Raw genomic sequence first — 18,756 nt, 5'->3', positions numbered from 1 at the left:
ATAAGACCTTGTAGAACTAACAAACAAACAAAAGATGTTCTTTTCATCATAGGGGAATGGAATGCAAAAGTAGGAAGTCAAGAGATACCTGGAGTAACAGGCAAGTTTGGCCTTGGAGTACAAAATGAGGCAGGGCAAAGGATAACAGAGTTTTGTAAACAGAATACACTGGTCATAGCAAAAATCCACATCCAACAACACAAGAGACGATGCCACACATGGACATCACAAGGTCAATATTGAAATCCAATTGATTATATTCTTTGTACCCAAAGATGGAGAAGTTCTATACAGTCAGAAAAACAAGACCGGGAGCTGACTGTGGCTCAGATCATGAACTCCTTATTGCAAAATTCAAGCTTAAATTAAGAAAGTAGGGAAAAATCACTACCTAATTCAAATCCCTTATGTTTATATATTGGAGTTGATGAATAGACTCAAGGGTTAGATCTGGCAAACAAAAGTGCTTGAAGAACGATGGAGAGAGGTTTATAACACTGTACACGAGGCAGTGACCAAAACCATCCCCAAGAAAAAGAAATGCAAAAAAGCAAAGTGGTTGTCTGAGGAGGCCTTAAAAATAGCTGAGAAAAGAAGAGAAGCAAAAGGCAGAGGAGAAAGGGAAAGATATACCCAACCGAATGCAGAGTTCCAGAGAATAGCAAGGAGAGATAAGAAGGCCTCTTTAAATGAACAATGCAAAGAAATAGAGGAAAACAATACAATGGAAAAGACTAGAGATCTCTTCAAGAAAATCAGAGATACCAAGGGAACATTTCATGCAAAGATGGGCATGAGGAAGGACAGAAATGGTATGGACCTAACAGAAGCAGAAGATATTAAGAAGAGGTGACAAAAATGCATAGAAGAACTATGCAAAAAAGATCTTAATGACCTGGATAACCAGAATGGTGTGATCACTCACCTAGAGCCAGACATCCTGGAGTGTGAAGTCAAGTGGGCCCTAGGACACATCAGGAGGTGATGGAATTCCAGTTGAGCTATTTCAAATCCTAAAAGAGGATGCTGTGTAAGTGCTGTACTCAATATGCCAGCAAATTTGGAAAACTCAGCAGTGGCCACAGGACTGGAAAAGGGCAGTTTTCATTCCAATCCCAAAGAAGAGCAATGCCAAAGAATGTTCAAACTACCATACAATTGCATTCATTTCACATGCTACAAAGTAAGGCTCAAAATCCTTCAAGCTAGGCTTCAAAAGTATGGGAACCAAGACCTTCCAGATGTACAAGCTGGATTTAGAAAAGGCAGAGGAACCAGAGATCAAATTGCCAACATCCGTTGGATCATAGAAAAAGCAAGGGAATTCCAGAAAAACATCTACTTCTGCTTCATGACTACACTAAAGCCTTTGACTGTGTGGATCACAACAAACTGTGGAAAATTCTTAGAGATGGGAATACCAGATCACCTTATCTGCCTCCTGAGAAATCTGTATGCAGGTCAAGAAGCAACAGTTAGAACTGGACATGGAATAATGGACTGGTTCAAAATTGGGAAAGGAGTATGTCAAGGCTGTATGTTGTCACCCTGTTTATTTAACTTATATGTAGAGTACATCATGAGAAATTCTGGGCTGGGGTGAATCTTTAGCTAGAATCAAGATTGCTGGGAGAAATATCAACAATCTCAGATATTCAGATGATATCACTCTAATGGCAGAAAGTTAAGAGAAACTAAAGAGCCTCTTGATGAAGGTGAAAGAGGAGAGTGAAAAAGTTGGCTTAAAACTCAACATTCAAAAAACTAAGATCATGGCATCCAGTCCCATCTGTTCATGACAAATATATAGGGAAAAAGTGGAAACAAGGGCATATTTTATTTTCTTGGGCTTCAAAATTACTGTGGACAGTAACTACAGCCATGAAATTAAAAGACATTCGCTCTTTGGGAGAAAAGGTATGACAATCCTAAGTGAAAGTGAAAATGAAGTCGCTCAGTTGTGTCTGACTCTTTGCGACCCCATGGACTGTAGCCTACCAGGCTCCTCCATCCATGGCATTTTCCAAGCAAGAATACTGGAGTGGACTGACATTTCCTTCTCCAGAGGATCTTCCCAACCCAAGGATTGAACCTGGGTCTCCTGCATTGCAGGCAGACGCTTTACTGTCTGAGTCACCAGGGAAGCCCTTATGACAATCCTAAACACTGTATTAAAAAGCAGAGACATCACTTTGCCAACAAAGGTCTATATAGTCAAAGATATGGTTTTTTTCAGTAGTCATGTATAGAGGTGAGAGTTGGACCATAATGAAAGCTGAGCACCGAAGAATTAATACTTTTGAATTGTGGTGCTCAAGAAGACTCTCAAGAGTCCTTTGGACAGCAAAAGATCAATCCAGTCAATCCTAAAGGAAATCAACCCTGAATATTCATTGGAAAGATTGATACTGAAGCTGAAGCTCCAATAGTTTGCCCACCTGATATTAAGAGCCTACTCATTGGGAAAGATTGAGGGCAGGATGGGAAGGGGCATCAGAGGATGAGATTGTTGGATGGCATCACCGACTCAATGGACAGGAGTTTGAGCAAACTCCGGGAGACAGTGAAGAACATGGGAGCCTGGTGTGCTGCTGTCCATGGCGTCACAAAGAGTCAGACAAGACTGAGCAGCTGAACAACAATAACTGAGCACTAAGTTGTGCACATTTATGGTGAAACTCCATAGAGCCAGGCAGAGCCAGGGAAGTTGAGCTGAACAAGTCCAAAACCTTGCACAGGGCTGGAAGACTGCCATGTTCTGGCAGCCATAAGGAAAAAAACTTGCTGACCGTTCCGTAGTGATCCAGTAAGGCCACATCTTGGTAATAAGCTAAACTAAGGACTGAGTAAAGGCTACACCAAAATCTCCCTAACGAACTTAAAAACAAGCCTGAAAAACAGCAAGCTGACGAGCAAGTAACTTAACTGTCTGCCAAAATGAACTTCAATACTTTTTAAAGACTGCAAAAAAAAAAAAAAAAAAAATTGATGTCAACAACATAATATCATGAAGTCCAAGCAGCTAGTAGAACTTAACTAGACTTGAAAAGTAGAAAAATGTAACCTATATACAGAAGAAAAATCAATCAGTAGAACTAGATCTTGAAAGGACAGAGATGATGGAATGAGCAGACAAGAACTTGAAATAGCTATTATAAATATCCTCAAGGTTTTAAAGGAAAACATGAACACTGTGAGTAAAGAAATAGGAAGATCTGTGATAGTTTTGCTTCTTTATATATCTAATTTTATTTATTTTTGGCTGTACTGGGTCTTCACTGCTGCACGGGCTTTTCTTTAGTTGGCATGAGTGGGGACTATTCTCTCCTTGTGGGGTGAGGGCTTCTCACTGCGGCAGCTTCTCTGGTGGAGCATGGACTCGAAGGCTTCAGTAGTTTTGGTTCCCAGGTTCTAAGCGCAGGCTGAGTCAGTAGTTGTTGCACACAGACTTAGTTGCTCCGCAGCATGTGAGTTCCTTCCCAGATCAGGGATTGAACCTGTCTCCTGCATTGGGAGGCAAATTCCTTACCACAGAGCCACAAAGGAATCCCTGTGATAGTTTTATACACTGTCAAGCATTTCAGTCACAATATTGGATCTTGAATATGATATCACAGAAAAAGTATGAACCAGGAACCAAATCAGAAGAATAAGCTCCAGATCCACTTCTACCATTATCCTGCTATGGCACTCAGGCCCTGACTTGCATTTTCTGGAGTCTGAGATCCTCATCTGTGAACTGAAGATGTGGACCTAAATAATATTAGTTGCTCAATTTTTCTGATTTTAAAGTTGCACTGCCTCCTGTTTACCCACAGGGAATGGATCCCTGAAGCACAAAAATTCATTCATCCAGCACTTCACTTGAAACCAATACTTAGGGAATTCCACGGCAGACCAGTGGTTAGGACTCCATACTTTCACTGCCAAGGGTGCAACTTCAATCCCTGGCTGAGATTCCATAAGCTGCATAGCACAGCCAAATTATATGCGTTGTTGTTGTCCAAGAGCCCAGTTCAGTCTGACTCTGCAACCCCATGGACTGCAATACGCCAGGCTTCCCTGTCCCTCACCATCTCCCAAAGTTTGCCCAAGTTCATGTCCATTGAATTGGTGATGCTATCCAGCCATCTTATCCTCTGACACCCTCTTCTCCTTCTGCTCTCAATCTTTCCCAGCATCAGGAATTTTTCCAATGAGTCAAAAATATATATATCAACCATTATCAGTCAGGTTGTGTGTGACAAATCTAGGCACAGAACTTTTCTGTTTCTAAAGAGGAATCCTCAGTGGTTCTGGAATCTATCTGCCCAGGAAATCCTTATTTAAAACCAGAAAATTGTGATTCAAGGAAAATGTATCTTTTTGGTGCTATAATAAAGTCACTTAAGAATTTTTTTTTTAATGTAATTAGAGAGCAGAAATTTCTTTTAAAATACTAATATTCTATTTGTAGCCAATTCCATGTTCAGACGGTAAAGCATCTGCCTACAATGCTGGAGACCCAGGTTTGATCACTGGGTCCAGGAGATCCTCTGGAGAAGGAAATGGCAACCCACTCCAGTACTCTTGCCTGGAAAATCCCATGGAGGAGCCTGGTAGGCTACAGTCCATGGGGTTGCAAAGAGTTGGACATGACTGTGACTTCACTTTCTTTCTTTCTTTCCATGACCCAAAACCCATGAGCTTCAAATTCTACTAGCTGTGCCATTTTGTTGTTGCTGTTCAGCTGCCAAGTCATGTCTGACTCTTTGAGACTACATGGACTGCAGCACACCAGGCTTCCCTGTCCCTCACCATCTCTTGGAGTTTGCCCATGTTCATGTCCATTGAATGGGTGATGCCATCCAACCATCTTATCCTCTCTTGCCCTGTTCTCCTTCTGCCTTCAGTCTTTCCCAGCATCAGGGTCTTTTCTAATGTGCCAGCTGTTTGCATCAGGAGGCCAAAGTATTGGAGCTTCAGCTTCAGCATCAGTCCTTCCAAAGAGTATTCAGGGTTGATTTCCTTTAAGATTAACTGCTTTGATCTATTAGCTTTCCAAGGGACTCTCAAGAGTTTTCTCCAGCACCACAGTTTTAAAGCATTAATTCTTCAGCACTCAGCCTTCTTTATGATCCCCTCTCACATCCGTACATGACTATCGGCTAGACCATAGTCTTAACTATATGGACCCTGGCTGGCAGTGATGTCTTTGTTTTTCAACACACTGTCTAGGTTTGTCATAGTTTTCTTGCCAAGAAGCAATCGTATTCTAATTTCATGGCTGCAGTTACCATCCACAGTGATTTCAGAGCCCAAGAAGAGGAAATCTGTCACTGCGTCCACCTTTTCCCCTTCTGTTTGCCATGAAGTGATGGAACTGGATGCCATGATCTTAGTTTTAATACTGAGTTTTAAGTGGGCTTTTTCACTCTCTCCCTTCACCCTCATCAAAGGGTGTTTTACTTCCTCTTCACTTTGTGCCATTAGAATAGTATCTGTATATCTGAAGTTGTTGGTATCTCCCCTGGCAATCTTGATTCTAGCTTGTAACTCATCCAACCCAGCATTTCGAATGATGTGTTCTGCATGTAAGTTAAATAAACAGAGTGACAATAAACACCTCAGTTGTACTCCTTTCTCAATCCGTTGTTCAGTTGTACTCCTTTCTCAATCCGTTGTTCCATACAGGATTCTAACTGTTGCTTCCTGATCTGTATGCAGGTTTCTCAGGAGACAGGTAAGATGGTCTGGTATTCCCATCTTCTTAAAGAATTTGTTATGCCATTACTTTTATATAAAAACAAATTCCCAAGTACAGAGAAAGAAGTGCCATAAAGTGAGCAATACCACTTATGGCGTGCCATAAAATAAGATAATGCTGAGAAGGAATTTTCAATGGTTATAAGGAGGTTTATCAAGGGTCTGTCTTCTAGAGCAGAGATTAGCAAATTTTTCCTGTAAAAAGCCATAAGGCTGTACAAAAACAGGCCTTGGGTCAGATTTGGTCTACAGGCCATAGTCTGCTAACCCTGGCTCTACAGTCCTATTCAGTCATCATTGGTCTCTACCTCAGACTTTACTGAATTAGAATCTACATTTTAAAACAGACTGATGACTGATATGGACATTACATTTAGAGAAGAACTGCTCTAAAGGCAGTGGTTTTTAAGTTTAGCTGCATATTGGAACTACCTGAGGAGGTTTTAAAAACTCTTGATTGCCCAGGCTGCCCTCTGTACCAATTAAATCAAAGCTTCTGGCAGTGGGTCCCAAGCATCAGTAATATCATTAAAGCTCCTTCCCAGGTGATACTAATCATTCTCAGCCAATGATGAGAATCAAGGCTGAAGAGGCTCACTTAGTACAATCAAATCAACCACCAAGCTCATCTGCTAGCAGACAAAGCAGCCCAATGCCCCACCAGGCCTGCTCCCTGTCAGAGATGAATGTATTTCAGAACTACAGAAATTCCCAAGGAGCACGAATGGTGATAAACAACCTTAGATCAAACTTGACGTCTTCTCCAGTCCTCTGGTGGAGTGTAACTAGAAAGAATAATCTTGGAAGCGCAGAACTTATTTAAAAGGATGTTACCAACTGCAGCCTCAAAAGTTGAACATTTAGCCAAAAACAGAAAATTCAATAATCTTTCATGACTTTGGAATTAAGGAATTAATTCTATAGGGCTGTGTTCAGAAGCATTTAAAATTCAGGAACATTTACCAGGAAATATACAGATGTTCCTAAATAAACCACCATTGAGTGCTCAGTACTTTTCTTTGAGCTTCTTGGGTCCCACAGATGAGACTTACTTTTTCCAATATTAATAAATAACACCTTTAAAGATGCTTCCTGGATTGATACCCAGGATGCCATGGATGAGAAGCAGTAATAGGTATTTGAAAAAAGCTGGTTCACTTCTTGGTATAAAGTCCAAAACAACCATCAGTCCTTTTTATTTGCTTCTTTTTGCTTTGTACTTTGAGGAGATAGTGCTATAAATATATGACTATTTATCTAATTTCTATTATCTGATATTTGCATTTTGTCCTCTTCCAAAGAAAAGTATAGAAGAGACTCTTTATCACAGAATTAACTTTACAAGCAAAAAAAATAAAGCATTAACTTACTTCACGAATACCAAAATTCTTCCAGCCTCTACACACATCACACATCAGAGGCCTTTCCTAGCTGTGGTGTTTCAAATGCACCCCCATGCTGCAAGCCTTTTCTTCATAGCATCAATTGATAGAGTACTTATTTCTTTGTTCAACTGTGTATCTATCCCTTCTGTACCCCCTCCAACCAGGACCCTAGTGCCAGAATAAAAGCTCCTGGAAGGCTGGGTCTTTATTTTGCTCACTGTGTATGCCCAGTGCCGAGCGCGGGGCCTGACACATAGCAGACACTCAATAAACATTTCTTGACTGGATGAATGAACACCACCTACTGCATTTTAAAGAATCCGGTCATCAGGGGTGCAAGTAAACAACCCAATACAATATAGAGAAAACAGAAAAGAACGTAGCATGTTGGTGAGGTATTAACACCTAGTGAGAAAGATACACATTAGGAAAGTTACTTCTCACTAACCTAATGATTTGCTCTAAAAGCTGAGAGACAAACAGTTTAACTGAACTTGAATCTTGGTATAATCTACTAAAAATGTGATTCACAAACTTAACAGAAATGTCTCCACCAGAGAAAATTTAATTGACAGGAAAGAATAGCCAGCTACCCATTCACTTGTTCAAAGATATTATAATTTTTTAAAATGGTAGGAAGGACTCAAATTTTATGCATAGTAACCTCTAGGATATAGTTAGTAATAGTATTTATCACCATTTTCCAGTTCCCTATTATGTATAAGGGGACAGTAGGCAGTGCTTTATGCACTGTATACATCAAACAGTCCTGAGCAGTTGCCTATAAACTCATGCTGAGCCGTGATGAAATTCTCACCAGTTCATGGCCAAGTGAGAAAACTACTGACTGGAGAAGATGGATCTTTATTTTGGGATTAGATTTTTCTTTCACTTGGGATATTAAAATATCCCTTTTTTCACAAAATGATGGTAAGTTTGTGGAGTGACTGATATATGCTGTTTTTAAGATCTTTCCTTGGCAAAATAAAGAGGTGGCCCAATCTCTGTTGGGTTTCAAAAAAGGAGAAAAAAGGAGGAGAAGGAAAGAGGAAGAGAAAGCAAACTAGCCAAACACTGCCAAATGTCCGCTGGGGGCAAAAATCACCTCTGGTTGAGAATCACTGGTGTGGAGTGAAAATTTGAGTTATCTAAATAAAAGAGAGAAGATGGACGCATTGTTATAAGACACAGAATCATAGTAGAAGAAAATCTGTGCTGGCCTGGAGCTGGAGCTGCCAAGGGTCACTCTTGGTGGCCGAGTGGCAATCCATTCAGGAGCAAGCTGGACTGTGGCACTGGGGACCCACCTCACGCGAGGTACACAGCTTTTGGAACACGGGCGCGGCTAATCAGACAGACAGTAGGGCTTTGCCCACAAAAGGAAAAAGGGATTTAAGTGTGAACCCATTGTTCTGAGTTTATCTGCATGAATCTAATTCTAAGGAATCTGTTTAAGGAGAGCATATCTGTTAATGATATCAAGACTTACTTTAAACAGTAGTTAGTATCCATTTCATGGAATTAAAATGGGCTGCCCATTTTTGTGCAAACATGTTCATTCAGCTCCTTTCTCCTATTTATTCATACATCTAGTTCTTTAGTGAGTTTTTTAAAAAGCTGTCACTTTAATCACTTATGAACACAGTCTTAGAAAGAAAAATCCACCCCAACATTTCTCACTTCCTTTTATGAGAAATTCTTTCATAGTTCCACCTCTGGAAGAACATTCTAATGATGTATGTGCCACAGCTCTGTATCTGCCACTATGGAAACTCACTAAAAGATGTTACTCCCTTAAATTCCTTCATGGCATATTAATTTGATGTTTTAAAACAAATATTTTACCATGAAATAACTCCCAGAAAATAGTAAGATCAATCTAACTAAACTGGCTTCTCTAGCCCTTCCACCATCTGTAAATGTGTTTCTTATACTTTCTTAAAGGGATCATTTTTTTGGTCATTGTATGTGTGTTAGACACTCAGTCATGTCTGACTCTTTTTGTGACCCCATGGGCTGTAACCCACTAGGATCCTCTGTCCATGCAATTTTCCAGGCAAGAATACTGGAGTGGGTTGCCATTTCCTTTTCAAGGGATCTTCTGGGTCCCATAGGCTTCATTATAAATATTCTCCACTAATATCTACTAAATCACTAATATTTAAAATAAAGAGTGGAGTCTTCCCTGGTGGTACAGTGGATAGAAATCCTCCTGCCAATGCAGGGGACACAGGTTCGATCTGTGATCGGAGAAGATTCCACATGCCAAGTAGCAATGGAACCCATGTACCACAACCACTGAGTCTGCACTCTAGAGCCTGCAAGCTGCAAATCCTGAGCCTGCGTGCTGTAACTACTGAAGCCTGCATGCCCTAGAGCCTGTGCTCCTCAATAGGAGAAACAACCTCAATGAGAAGCCCGTGGACCTCAATGAAGAGAAAGCCCTCATGCAGCAATGAAGACCCAGTGCAACCAAAAAGTAAAAGAGATAAACAAATAATTTTTTAAAATAAAGCATGAGACTTCCCTGATGGTCCAGTGGTTAGGACTTTACCTTCCAATGCAGGAGGTGCAGGTTTGATCCCAGGTTAGGGAGCTAAGCATGCCTCATGACCAAAACACTAAAACAATTTTTTTACAAGCAGTGTTGTAAAAAATTTAATAAAGACTTTAAAAATGGTCCATATCAAAAAAATCTAAATAAATAAATTAATTAAATAAACCAATATAGTTCTCAAGATATGATCCAACTAACAAGAGTATTCACCCATCAAATACATTGGGTAAGATATGTATGAGGAAACCCATAACAAAACTGTGAGAGTTAAAAAGTGGAGACAACCTAAACATCCAACAACAGACATCACATTATGTAAATTAGGGTCCAACCCCACAATGGAATACTATGCAAATCTCACCAAAAATATGAGATCTATATGTATTAACATGGGAAGTGCTTTAATATAGCATTAAGTGAAAAGACTAAGATACAAAATGGTATATATAGTAAAATTCTATTTGCATTTCTAAAAAAATAGATATATGAGCTGTTTGTATATGTGTAATACATGTGGTGTATGTGTATTGTGAATACATATGTATAACTATATGTATGTTTAAGTTTATAATTGCAGAGAAAATGTCTAGAAAGATACATAAAAGTTATTTACAATCATCTCTAGGGAGGAATATGGAAGAGACACAGGACTTTTCCTTTCATACCCTCCTGTGCTATTTATTTTAATAACTTTGTAAAAAGGATGACTAAACCTTCATCACTAGTATCATAACTATCATACATATTCCAAAGTGGGAACCTTCCTCCAAAGATGAAGGAGTAAGTCTACAAGAAAGACACACTTTGGATTTTCTCTATAGCTCATTGTCTGAAATCCCTAACGGCTTCGAGGGAGCACAAATCCTGAAGCCTGACAAAGGAAGGCCATATGTCTAAAAAAGGAAGTCTCCCGGGCACCACTTTTTCAACAGTGTTCAAATAATTTTAGGATATCTGGCTTGCCAAATTGGGAACATTCCACAGAAGTAGGACTCTAAATTATGAAACTGCTTTGAATAATGAAGTATCCTAGATATTATTTTCAGAAATACTTTCAGAAGTTGGAAGTTACACTATACTTCTGGATTTTAATTTTTCTAAACCAAAGTGATATCATTGTTCCAACTCTAAATCACAATTCAAGCACAATCAAATGTGGCCAAGAGCTGCCCTTGGCCCAGAGTAGGAAAGGAATACAAAGCAAAGGCTGACCAAAAAGAACACAGCCCTGTGGCGCTCCAGCTGAGAGCAGGGCATGCTGGCCTGGCACCTGGCTGCTAGCCAGCTGATTTCTAAGCCAGTGTGCTCATGCACACAATGAGGAGTCAAGGTGGAAAATTACAGGTGATGGTTACAGAACCCCCACTTGCTCTCAGGTACTAAAAACAAGTCTTGCAGTGAAGGATGCAATGTGTGGCATTCCAGTGGAGAGGACAGAGGGCTGGCAACCATCACTGCCACTCTGCAACCTCTCCCACCCTCAGGTTACTCAGTTTAGATTCCCTGGATGCACAGAAACAAAAACAGGGACACCAATAAGGAATGCTGGTAGCTTAACTGATGAGCACAGCACAGGCAGACAGGATGGCTAGCTGCTGCTGCTGCTAAGTCACTTCAGCCGTGTCCGACTCTGTGCGACTCCATAGACGGCAGCCCACCAGGCTCCCCCGTCCCTGGGATTCTCCAGGCAAGAACACTGGAGTGGGTTGCCATTTCCTTCTCCAGTGCATGAAAGTGAAAAGTGAAAGTGAAGTCGCTCAGTCGTGTCTGACTCTTCGCGACCCCATGGACTGCAGCCTACCAGGCTCCTCCATCCATGGGATTCTCCAGGCAAAAGTACTGGAGTGGGTTGCCATTGCCTTCTCCGGGATGGCTAGCTAGGAAAGCCAATTCTACCATCACACTGAAGAGACATGGTGATGCTCAATCTCTCCATCCATGGCCAGAGGCAGATGCCAGTGACCTCAATAGCTCCAGGGACAACACCATAAGCCTCTGTTCCATTTCCATCAAAATTACCATTTGATTTCTTTTAGCCTTAAACCCAATGCCTTCAGAACTTGGGAAATAGTTTATCAAAACTCAGTCCTAGCGCAGCCCGGGTTCAAAGGGGACCACTCGGAAAGATGCGCGTCCCACGCGTAGCTCTGCGCGGGGGTGGAGGTGGACCGGCGCGAGGGCAGGACCCGGGAAAGAGCCTCCGCCGCCCCGGGGCCAGATGTTTGGGGTCAGCCCGTTGGGCAGGCGAGCTCACCACAAGCCAACGGTGATCCAGTCCAGTCTGTGGCCAGTACCCCACCCTGTGACCCTGGAGGCGAGCCAGACACACCTCCAGGCTCCGGGCGGGCTCACCCCCCAGGCTGTCCGACTTCAGTTCGCTTCAGAACCCGGCCGGTGATCACCCTGCTCCCACCCAAGTAAACAAGCCCCGCGCGGCAGGTCCCCCGACTTGAAAAAGTAGCCCTCCACCCTCCTCACCCAGTAACTCGCAAAGCTTCTCCCTCTCCGGCTCCCGGGGGTCCCGGCACCCCCTCTTGCGTCCTCAAGGTGTCAGACTTCCCCTGCAAGAACAGGCGTCTGTGACTCGCTACTAGTGTCCACAATGGAGACAGTCGCAATGAATAAATGACGAGGCGGCGTTCCACCCACCCTCAGTCCAGCTCGCTCTTTCCAACGAAATCATCTAGGTAACTTGAAGAATGGAACCATCGCTGACAGCCTTGCCCAGAATTCCGTGGAGTCTTTCCTGGTACACAGAAGGTGTTCGGTAACCACTACTGACCGTGACATTAGGCTGCTAGACCAGAGGCAGACTGGACACACAGTGGTGACGCTGCCTGACTTTGAAGATGACAGAGCTAAACTTCAGATGCTTCCGTTCACACAAGAACTACATTCTGAGAACTCATAAAGTGGTTGTATGCTTCTTAATCAAGTCACATTCCAAGTATATCAAAGTAATGGCCAAAGTAAATGAACTTAGAATTGAATCTTTGCAAAATGTATCAGGGAAGTTCAAGACATAAACAGTGTTATAAATAAGTCATCTAATGCTGGGTTACAAAAACATTTTGATCAACCCTTTGAGGATGGCATTTTTCTTAGTTTCATTGTAAAATGAGAAAACTGAGGCTTATGATAAGGAACTGAAAGATGATAAGGAAACTTATCGACAAGAACTTGCCCATGGCACACAGCTACTGGGTACTGGCTACTGCATTCTGCTGTCATAAATATGAGCATATATACATATGTATGTATATACCCATACACATATAGTCATATATGTATCTATGCACATGCATGTCATGTGTATATACACAATGCATGTACGTACACACATGTTAATTAATATGTGCACAAACACATGTATACATTTGCGTTAAGTGTTTAATAAGTTTAAATGTGTACATGTGTGTTAGTGTTTCATGTTTCTGTTTTTATAGAGCTCATAAAGACGAGTATTTCAGAGCTTCAGAAATGCCCCAGCGTTCGCTAACGGCTGACTGTGACAAAGAAGATTCTGTTTCTTGAGTCTGTTCAGTTTTAAGCATTCCATGACCCAGCTTCAAGATGAACTTTCTTGCCCTTCATGAATTGCAGTATAAATACGTGCAGATCAGAAAAAAAAAAAAAAAAAAAAAAAAAAAAACTCAGTCCTGACTAGTAAGGGTGGAAATGGACACCAGCATTTATGGCAGATAATCTATTTTCTTACAGTAATATAGGAAAATCATCAATGCTCTTAACCATCACAAGATATGGGATATATGGTTAAGAAAAAGAGACAAGCAATATCATTTCAATATGGAGGAAGAATGTGTAATCCATAACTCTATACATTGAGCCTGATGCTTAAACAAGAGTTAAAGTGTGGGGTGGGGCTGCCATTTGTGACACTTATTGAGTCTCAACCCCACTGGTTAGGTATTATTATCCACATAGAACAGATGAAAAACTGAGGCTCAGAAGTTCTTAACATGCCTAAGGACACCCAGTAAAAAGTGATAAAGCCCTTTAAACCCCAACAGCCGTCCTTTCTTCCCATTCAACAGAGAAAAGGAGGTTGCCAGGCCCAGCTGTCAGTCCTACCACAGGAGGCTCATCTCTGTCTGATCACAAATTTAGCAGAGAGCTCAAGCATTTATATTCCTACTTTGTTGTCTGCCCCAGGCTACCTTTTTCACTATCTTAAGAAATTGAAAAATGTTCCACTTGCAGAAAGGTCAAATTTCTTTATTTCAAGAAACTAAAAGGGGGATGGGGCATTGATTGAGGGACAGTGAGCGAGGGAAACACACCCATGTTACTGCAGCTTTGTGACTGTTAGGCCAAGAGCTGGGGACAAGGTATAGCTTTCCTAAGTCTGGCAAGACAATACTATCTTCTGCAAGGGAAAGGGGGCATTTGGAGTTAGTGTTATAAGATTTTTGTTTTTCTCTCAGCTGATCACTGTGGAACACTGCCCGGGTTCCTGCTGCCTGGACTTCACAAGAATTCCTGGGCTGAGCAAAGACTTATTCACCACCAACACATAACTCTTTTTAGTAAATAAACTCCCAAAGAGTCAATATATGGCATCTCTTCAGGTGTCTGGTGCTTTTACCCCAACTGCCTTCAAGCACTTCAGGTTTCCCAAGTCAACAGGAAACATCTCATACAAAACTGAACAAGATCCTGCTTCTAAACATAAATTCCGGTTAGATGCACCAGCACATGTATTCATGTATCCATGCCAGTAGCAAAATGTCAAGTGCACCGGTCTACAGGGTTAGGGGACAGGCACCTTCATGCAGGCCAATGTCTGCGGTGGAACTCCTGTGAGGCCATCATGAAAATGTCCTGTACCGTCTCTGCCAGACCAGCTCCAAGATAGCAGAAGATTATACAGGACGTGGCAGACCCTAAACATACAAAGCTAGCCAGCAGGGACCTTAAAGTCATGTAAAAAAAACACGAGAAACTGAGTGGAAGATAGATTATTCTTTCTGGGAACTATATTAATGTTTTGCATTAATTTTAATGATCAAATCATAGGGACAGGCAGCTTTTGCTTTTGATTGAGGAGGCAGGAGATAGGCTCCCATACCCACCTCAAACAGCAAGCCCACTACCACCTCTTCTTGTCATCATTGTTTTATTCCTTTAAATGTTACATTCAAGGCCTAGGTTCCTAGTGGGGATTCCCCCAGAACCGCATCTTACACTTGAGGTCCCCCTCTTCCTCCACTGGGAGGAAAGTTTTTATATGTGTATATATATATATGTACATTTACTGTGTGTGTATGTGTGTATACATCTATATATTCTTTTTCAGATTCTTTTCCATGGTAGGTTATTACAAGACATTGGATATAGTTCCCTGTGCTATACAGTAGCTTCTTGTTGTTTATCAATTTTATACATAGCAGTTTGTATATGTTAACCCCAGATTCCTAATTTATCTCCCCCCTCACCCTTGCTATCCCCTTTGGTAACCGTAAGTTTGTTTTCCATGTCTGTGAGTCTATTTTCTTTGTAAATGAGTTCATTTGTATCATTTTTTAGATTCTACATTTAAGTGATATCATATAATATTTATCTTTATCTGCTTACTTAACTCTAGATAAGCTCAAGGTCCATCCACCTATCTGCAAATGGCATTATTTCATTCTTTTTAATGGCTGAGTAATATTCCTGTGTGTGTGTGTGTGTGTGTGTGTGTGTGTGTATACACACACCACATCTTTGTAAATCTTTCAGATTCTTGAAGGGATCTCCAATCAAACAAGGTGAAGAATAAGTGTCTTCAAGCCTCTCTGGTCTTTAAGAATGTTGTGTTGAAATTCAGCCCCTCTTGAGTAACAAGTGTTGTGGGCTTATTGAGCACATGCTGAGGATACTTATGGGCTTTTTGAGTGTATGCTGAGGATGAGAATAAGCCCAGTAAAGTGAGAAGAGAAGGCCAGGGCTGGTGATCAAGCCAGATGGGATTCAAAGCAAAATGTCACCCATTTCCCCTTATCCTGGCCCTGGCTGTGCAGTGTGACAGAGAACGTGATGGTGTAAGCACTAGAGGAAACCCTGAGAAGCACTGCTGCTTGAGAGAGTCACTTGGGCAGTATTGTGTATGTGGTCATTGACGACCATACACAAAGGTGGTCTGGAGTGTTGGTTAAATAACTTAGCTGGGCCTCAGTTTTCTCAGCTTTAAAATGGAGATGAGGTTTTCCCTGGCAGTCCAGAGGTTAGGACTCTGAGGTTCTACTGCAGGGGCACAGGTTCAATCCCTGTTTGGGGAACTAAGATCCCACATGCCAGCTGGCCAAAAAAGACAAATCTCTAAAATGGGGATGAAAACAGTATCTCTCCCCTTGCTTACTGAAGGATTACCTGAGACAGGGCCAAGAAAACAATAAATGTCAGCTATTGTGATGACTATTTGTAGGTGACTTTATACTCCCTTTGTAATCTTTTTTTTTTTTTTGGTGTGACCTTTGCAGTGAGCACTTCCTGAGGGTGAGAGATGTATTATAATGGCTATGTTAATTCTTTAAGAACTTCCAGCTACATGTCTCAAAAGTATATTCTTAACTCTGCTACTTAACTATTTCAGAACTTCTATCTTCAAAGAACCAAAGCAAGTTTATCTCTTCCATGTTTTTCTAACATTTTATTTTCTGTAGATATCACATGAAGTCTACGATGATTTGAACATTTCTAAGTTCAACAGACAAAATGACAAAGTGATTTTCCAACCTCTGCCACTGATAACACTTACTGGCTAAAAATGTCTCATATGTATGATGCTTTGAACTTCTTTCAGTGCTTTCATAAGTACTCTATTTAATTTATGTGGTTCTTTACTTATTTATACACCTACTTTTCCCCATCAAGTTCTGAAGGTGGCTTTAAGGACACACAAAATCACAAGATAGAATAAAATAAAGACAGAACCAAGAAAGAAAACAAAGAAGAAAGAAGACCATAATCCCTGGGAGTTGGGAAGAAAAAGGTACTGTTCCAGCTTCTCAGAAAAGGAAACCAGACATTTGAAACTTTTGGGGTTAAAAGTGAGAAATATCTGACACTAAAGCAGTCCTAAAAATGATAACCTCGGACTCTGGAGTACTGGGAAATTAATTCAAAACAAAACAAACTAATGTCAAAGAGACCACCATCCAGGTGTGTGAAACTCTGGGGAGAGTCCTGGGAGTTAGATGTGGATGGAGCTTGGAAGGGAGGTAGTGTAGACAGCCATGATCATAGTCGGTAATAACAAAGTGCTGGGCACCATTCTAAGACCTTTCTAACCATCATCTCATTTAATACTCACAGTGACTTATAACATGTGTACTAGTATTAATCAGATCTTGTAAATGAGGAAAATGAGGCCCAGAAAGATGAAGTAATTTGCCCAACATCACAGAGTGAGTGAGTTCATGGCAGATTTAAACACAGACAATCTGACCAGGGCCCACTCCCAACCTCCTTTGCCTCCACAGACCCAATGCAGACAGAGGCCACCAACAGGAAGGCTTGGCCTGGAGAACCAGGAACATCCCTTCTCAAAGCTGAGAGGGCAAGAAGAGTAGGCATAGTGGGTGGGTCAAGAAAGTTAATAGAAAATGAGGACTCAGCTAGTAAAAGGGGGAACTTGGGATCTAAATAGCTGAGAAAAGAAGAGAAGCTAAAAGCAAAGGAGAAAAGGAAAGATATACCCATCTGAATAAACAGTTCCAAAGAATAGCAAGGAGATAAGAAAGCCTGCCTCAGCAAAGAAATAAAGGAAAACAAGAGAATGTGAAAGACTAGAGATCTTTTAAGAAAATTAGAAATACTGCTAGGGGAAGCACACGGACTGAAACTGCCCACCCTGGCCAGGCACCATGGTAGCCATCTGCATGAGCTGTTTTACGACAGGAGGTCCTGGTAAGGAACACAGAACTAATAAGCCACCACCAACCAGAAGAGTTCGGGAAAAGTCAAAAGGAGACACCACACGTCTGACCACCTCCCCGAAGCCTTCTCGCTGGCATTCATCTTGGTTGAGCAAGGTGTGCACCACCAGGAAGGACTATGAGTCAGAATGATTGGCTAAAGACAACCCAGAAACTAATTCCATCACAATAAAACCTGAGACTATGAGCCATGCGGCAGAGCAGTTCCCCTGGGTTCCCTTAACTTACTGTTCTCTGCCCGGGCACCCTTTCCCAATAAAATCTCTTGCTTTGTCAGCACATGTGTCTCCTTGGACAATTCATTTCTGAGTGTTAGACAAGAGCCCACTTTTAGGCCCTGGAAGGGGTCCCCCTTCCTGCAACAATACCAAGGGAACATTTCATGCAAAGATGGGCACAATAAAGGATAGAAACGGTATGGACCTATCAGAAGCAGAAGATATTAAGAAGAGGTGGTGAGAATACACTGAAGAACTATACAAAAAAGATCTCAATGACACAGATAACCATGATGCTGTGATCACTCATCTAGAGCCAGACATCCTGAAGTGTGAAGTCAAGTGGGGCCTTAGGAAGCATAACTATGAACAAAGCTAGTGGAAGTGATGGAATTCCAACTGAGCTATTTCAAATCCTAAAAGATGATGCTGTGAAAGTGCTGCACTCAATATGTCAGCAAATTTGGAAAACTCAGCAGTGGCTACAGGACTCGAAAAGGTCAGTTTTCATTCCAATCCCAAAGAAAGGCAATGCCAAAGAATGCTCAAATACTGCACAATTGTACTCATTTCACATGGCAGCAAAGTAATGCTCAAAATTCGCCAAGCAAGGCTTCAACAGCACATGAACAGAGAACTTCCAGATGTACAAACTGGATTTAGAAAAGGCAGAGGAACCAGAGATCAAATGGCCAGCATCCACTGGGTCACAGAAAAAGCAGGAGAGTTCCAGCAAAATATCTACTTCTGCTTCATTAACTACACCAAAACCTTTGACTGTGCAGATCACAAAAAACTGTGGAAAATTCTTAAAGATATGGGAATACTGGATCACCTTACCTGCCTCCTGAAAAATCTGAATGCAGGTCAAGAAGCAACAGTTAGAACCAGACATGGAACATGGGAAACAT

General features: G+C 41.4%; 1 protein-coding gene across 10 annotated transcripts in view; it reads right to left on the bottom strand.

Moving 5' to 3' along the window:
• The window catches only part of SHLD1 (shieldin complex subunit 1), a 106,524-nt gene that overhangs the window by 50,215 nt on the left and 37,553 nt on the right, over positions 1-18,756 (bottom strand). The window contains exon 3 of one of the 10 annotated variants that reach the window (XM_055544247.1): positions 926-1,013. The exons of 8 other annotated variants lie outside the window; for them this stretch is intronic. In XM_055544247.1, coding sequence (XP_055400222.1) covers positions 926-1,013 — 88 coding nt within the window. Of the gene's footprint in view, positions 1-925; positions 1,014-3,231; positions 3,505-18,756 lie in introns of those variants that run through there. One more of the 10 variants, XM_055544250.1, reaches the window with a different exon arrangement.

This window comes from Bubalus kerabau, chromosome 13 (assembly GCF_029407905.1).
Source record: "Bubalus kerabau isolate K-KA32 ecotype Philippines breed swamp buffalo chromosome 13, PCC_UOA_SB_1v2, whole genome shotgun sequence".
In the NCBI taxonomy this organism is placed as follows: Eukaryota; Metazoa; Chordata; class Mammalia; order Artiodactyla; family Bovidae; genus Bubalus; species Bubalus kerabau.
This window is presented reverse-complemented; position numbering and strand designations above follow the sequence as displayed.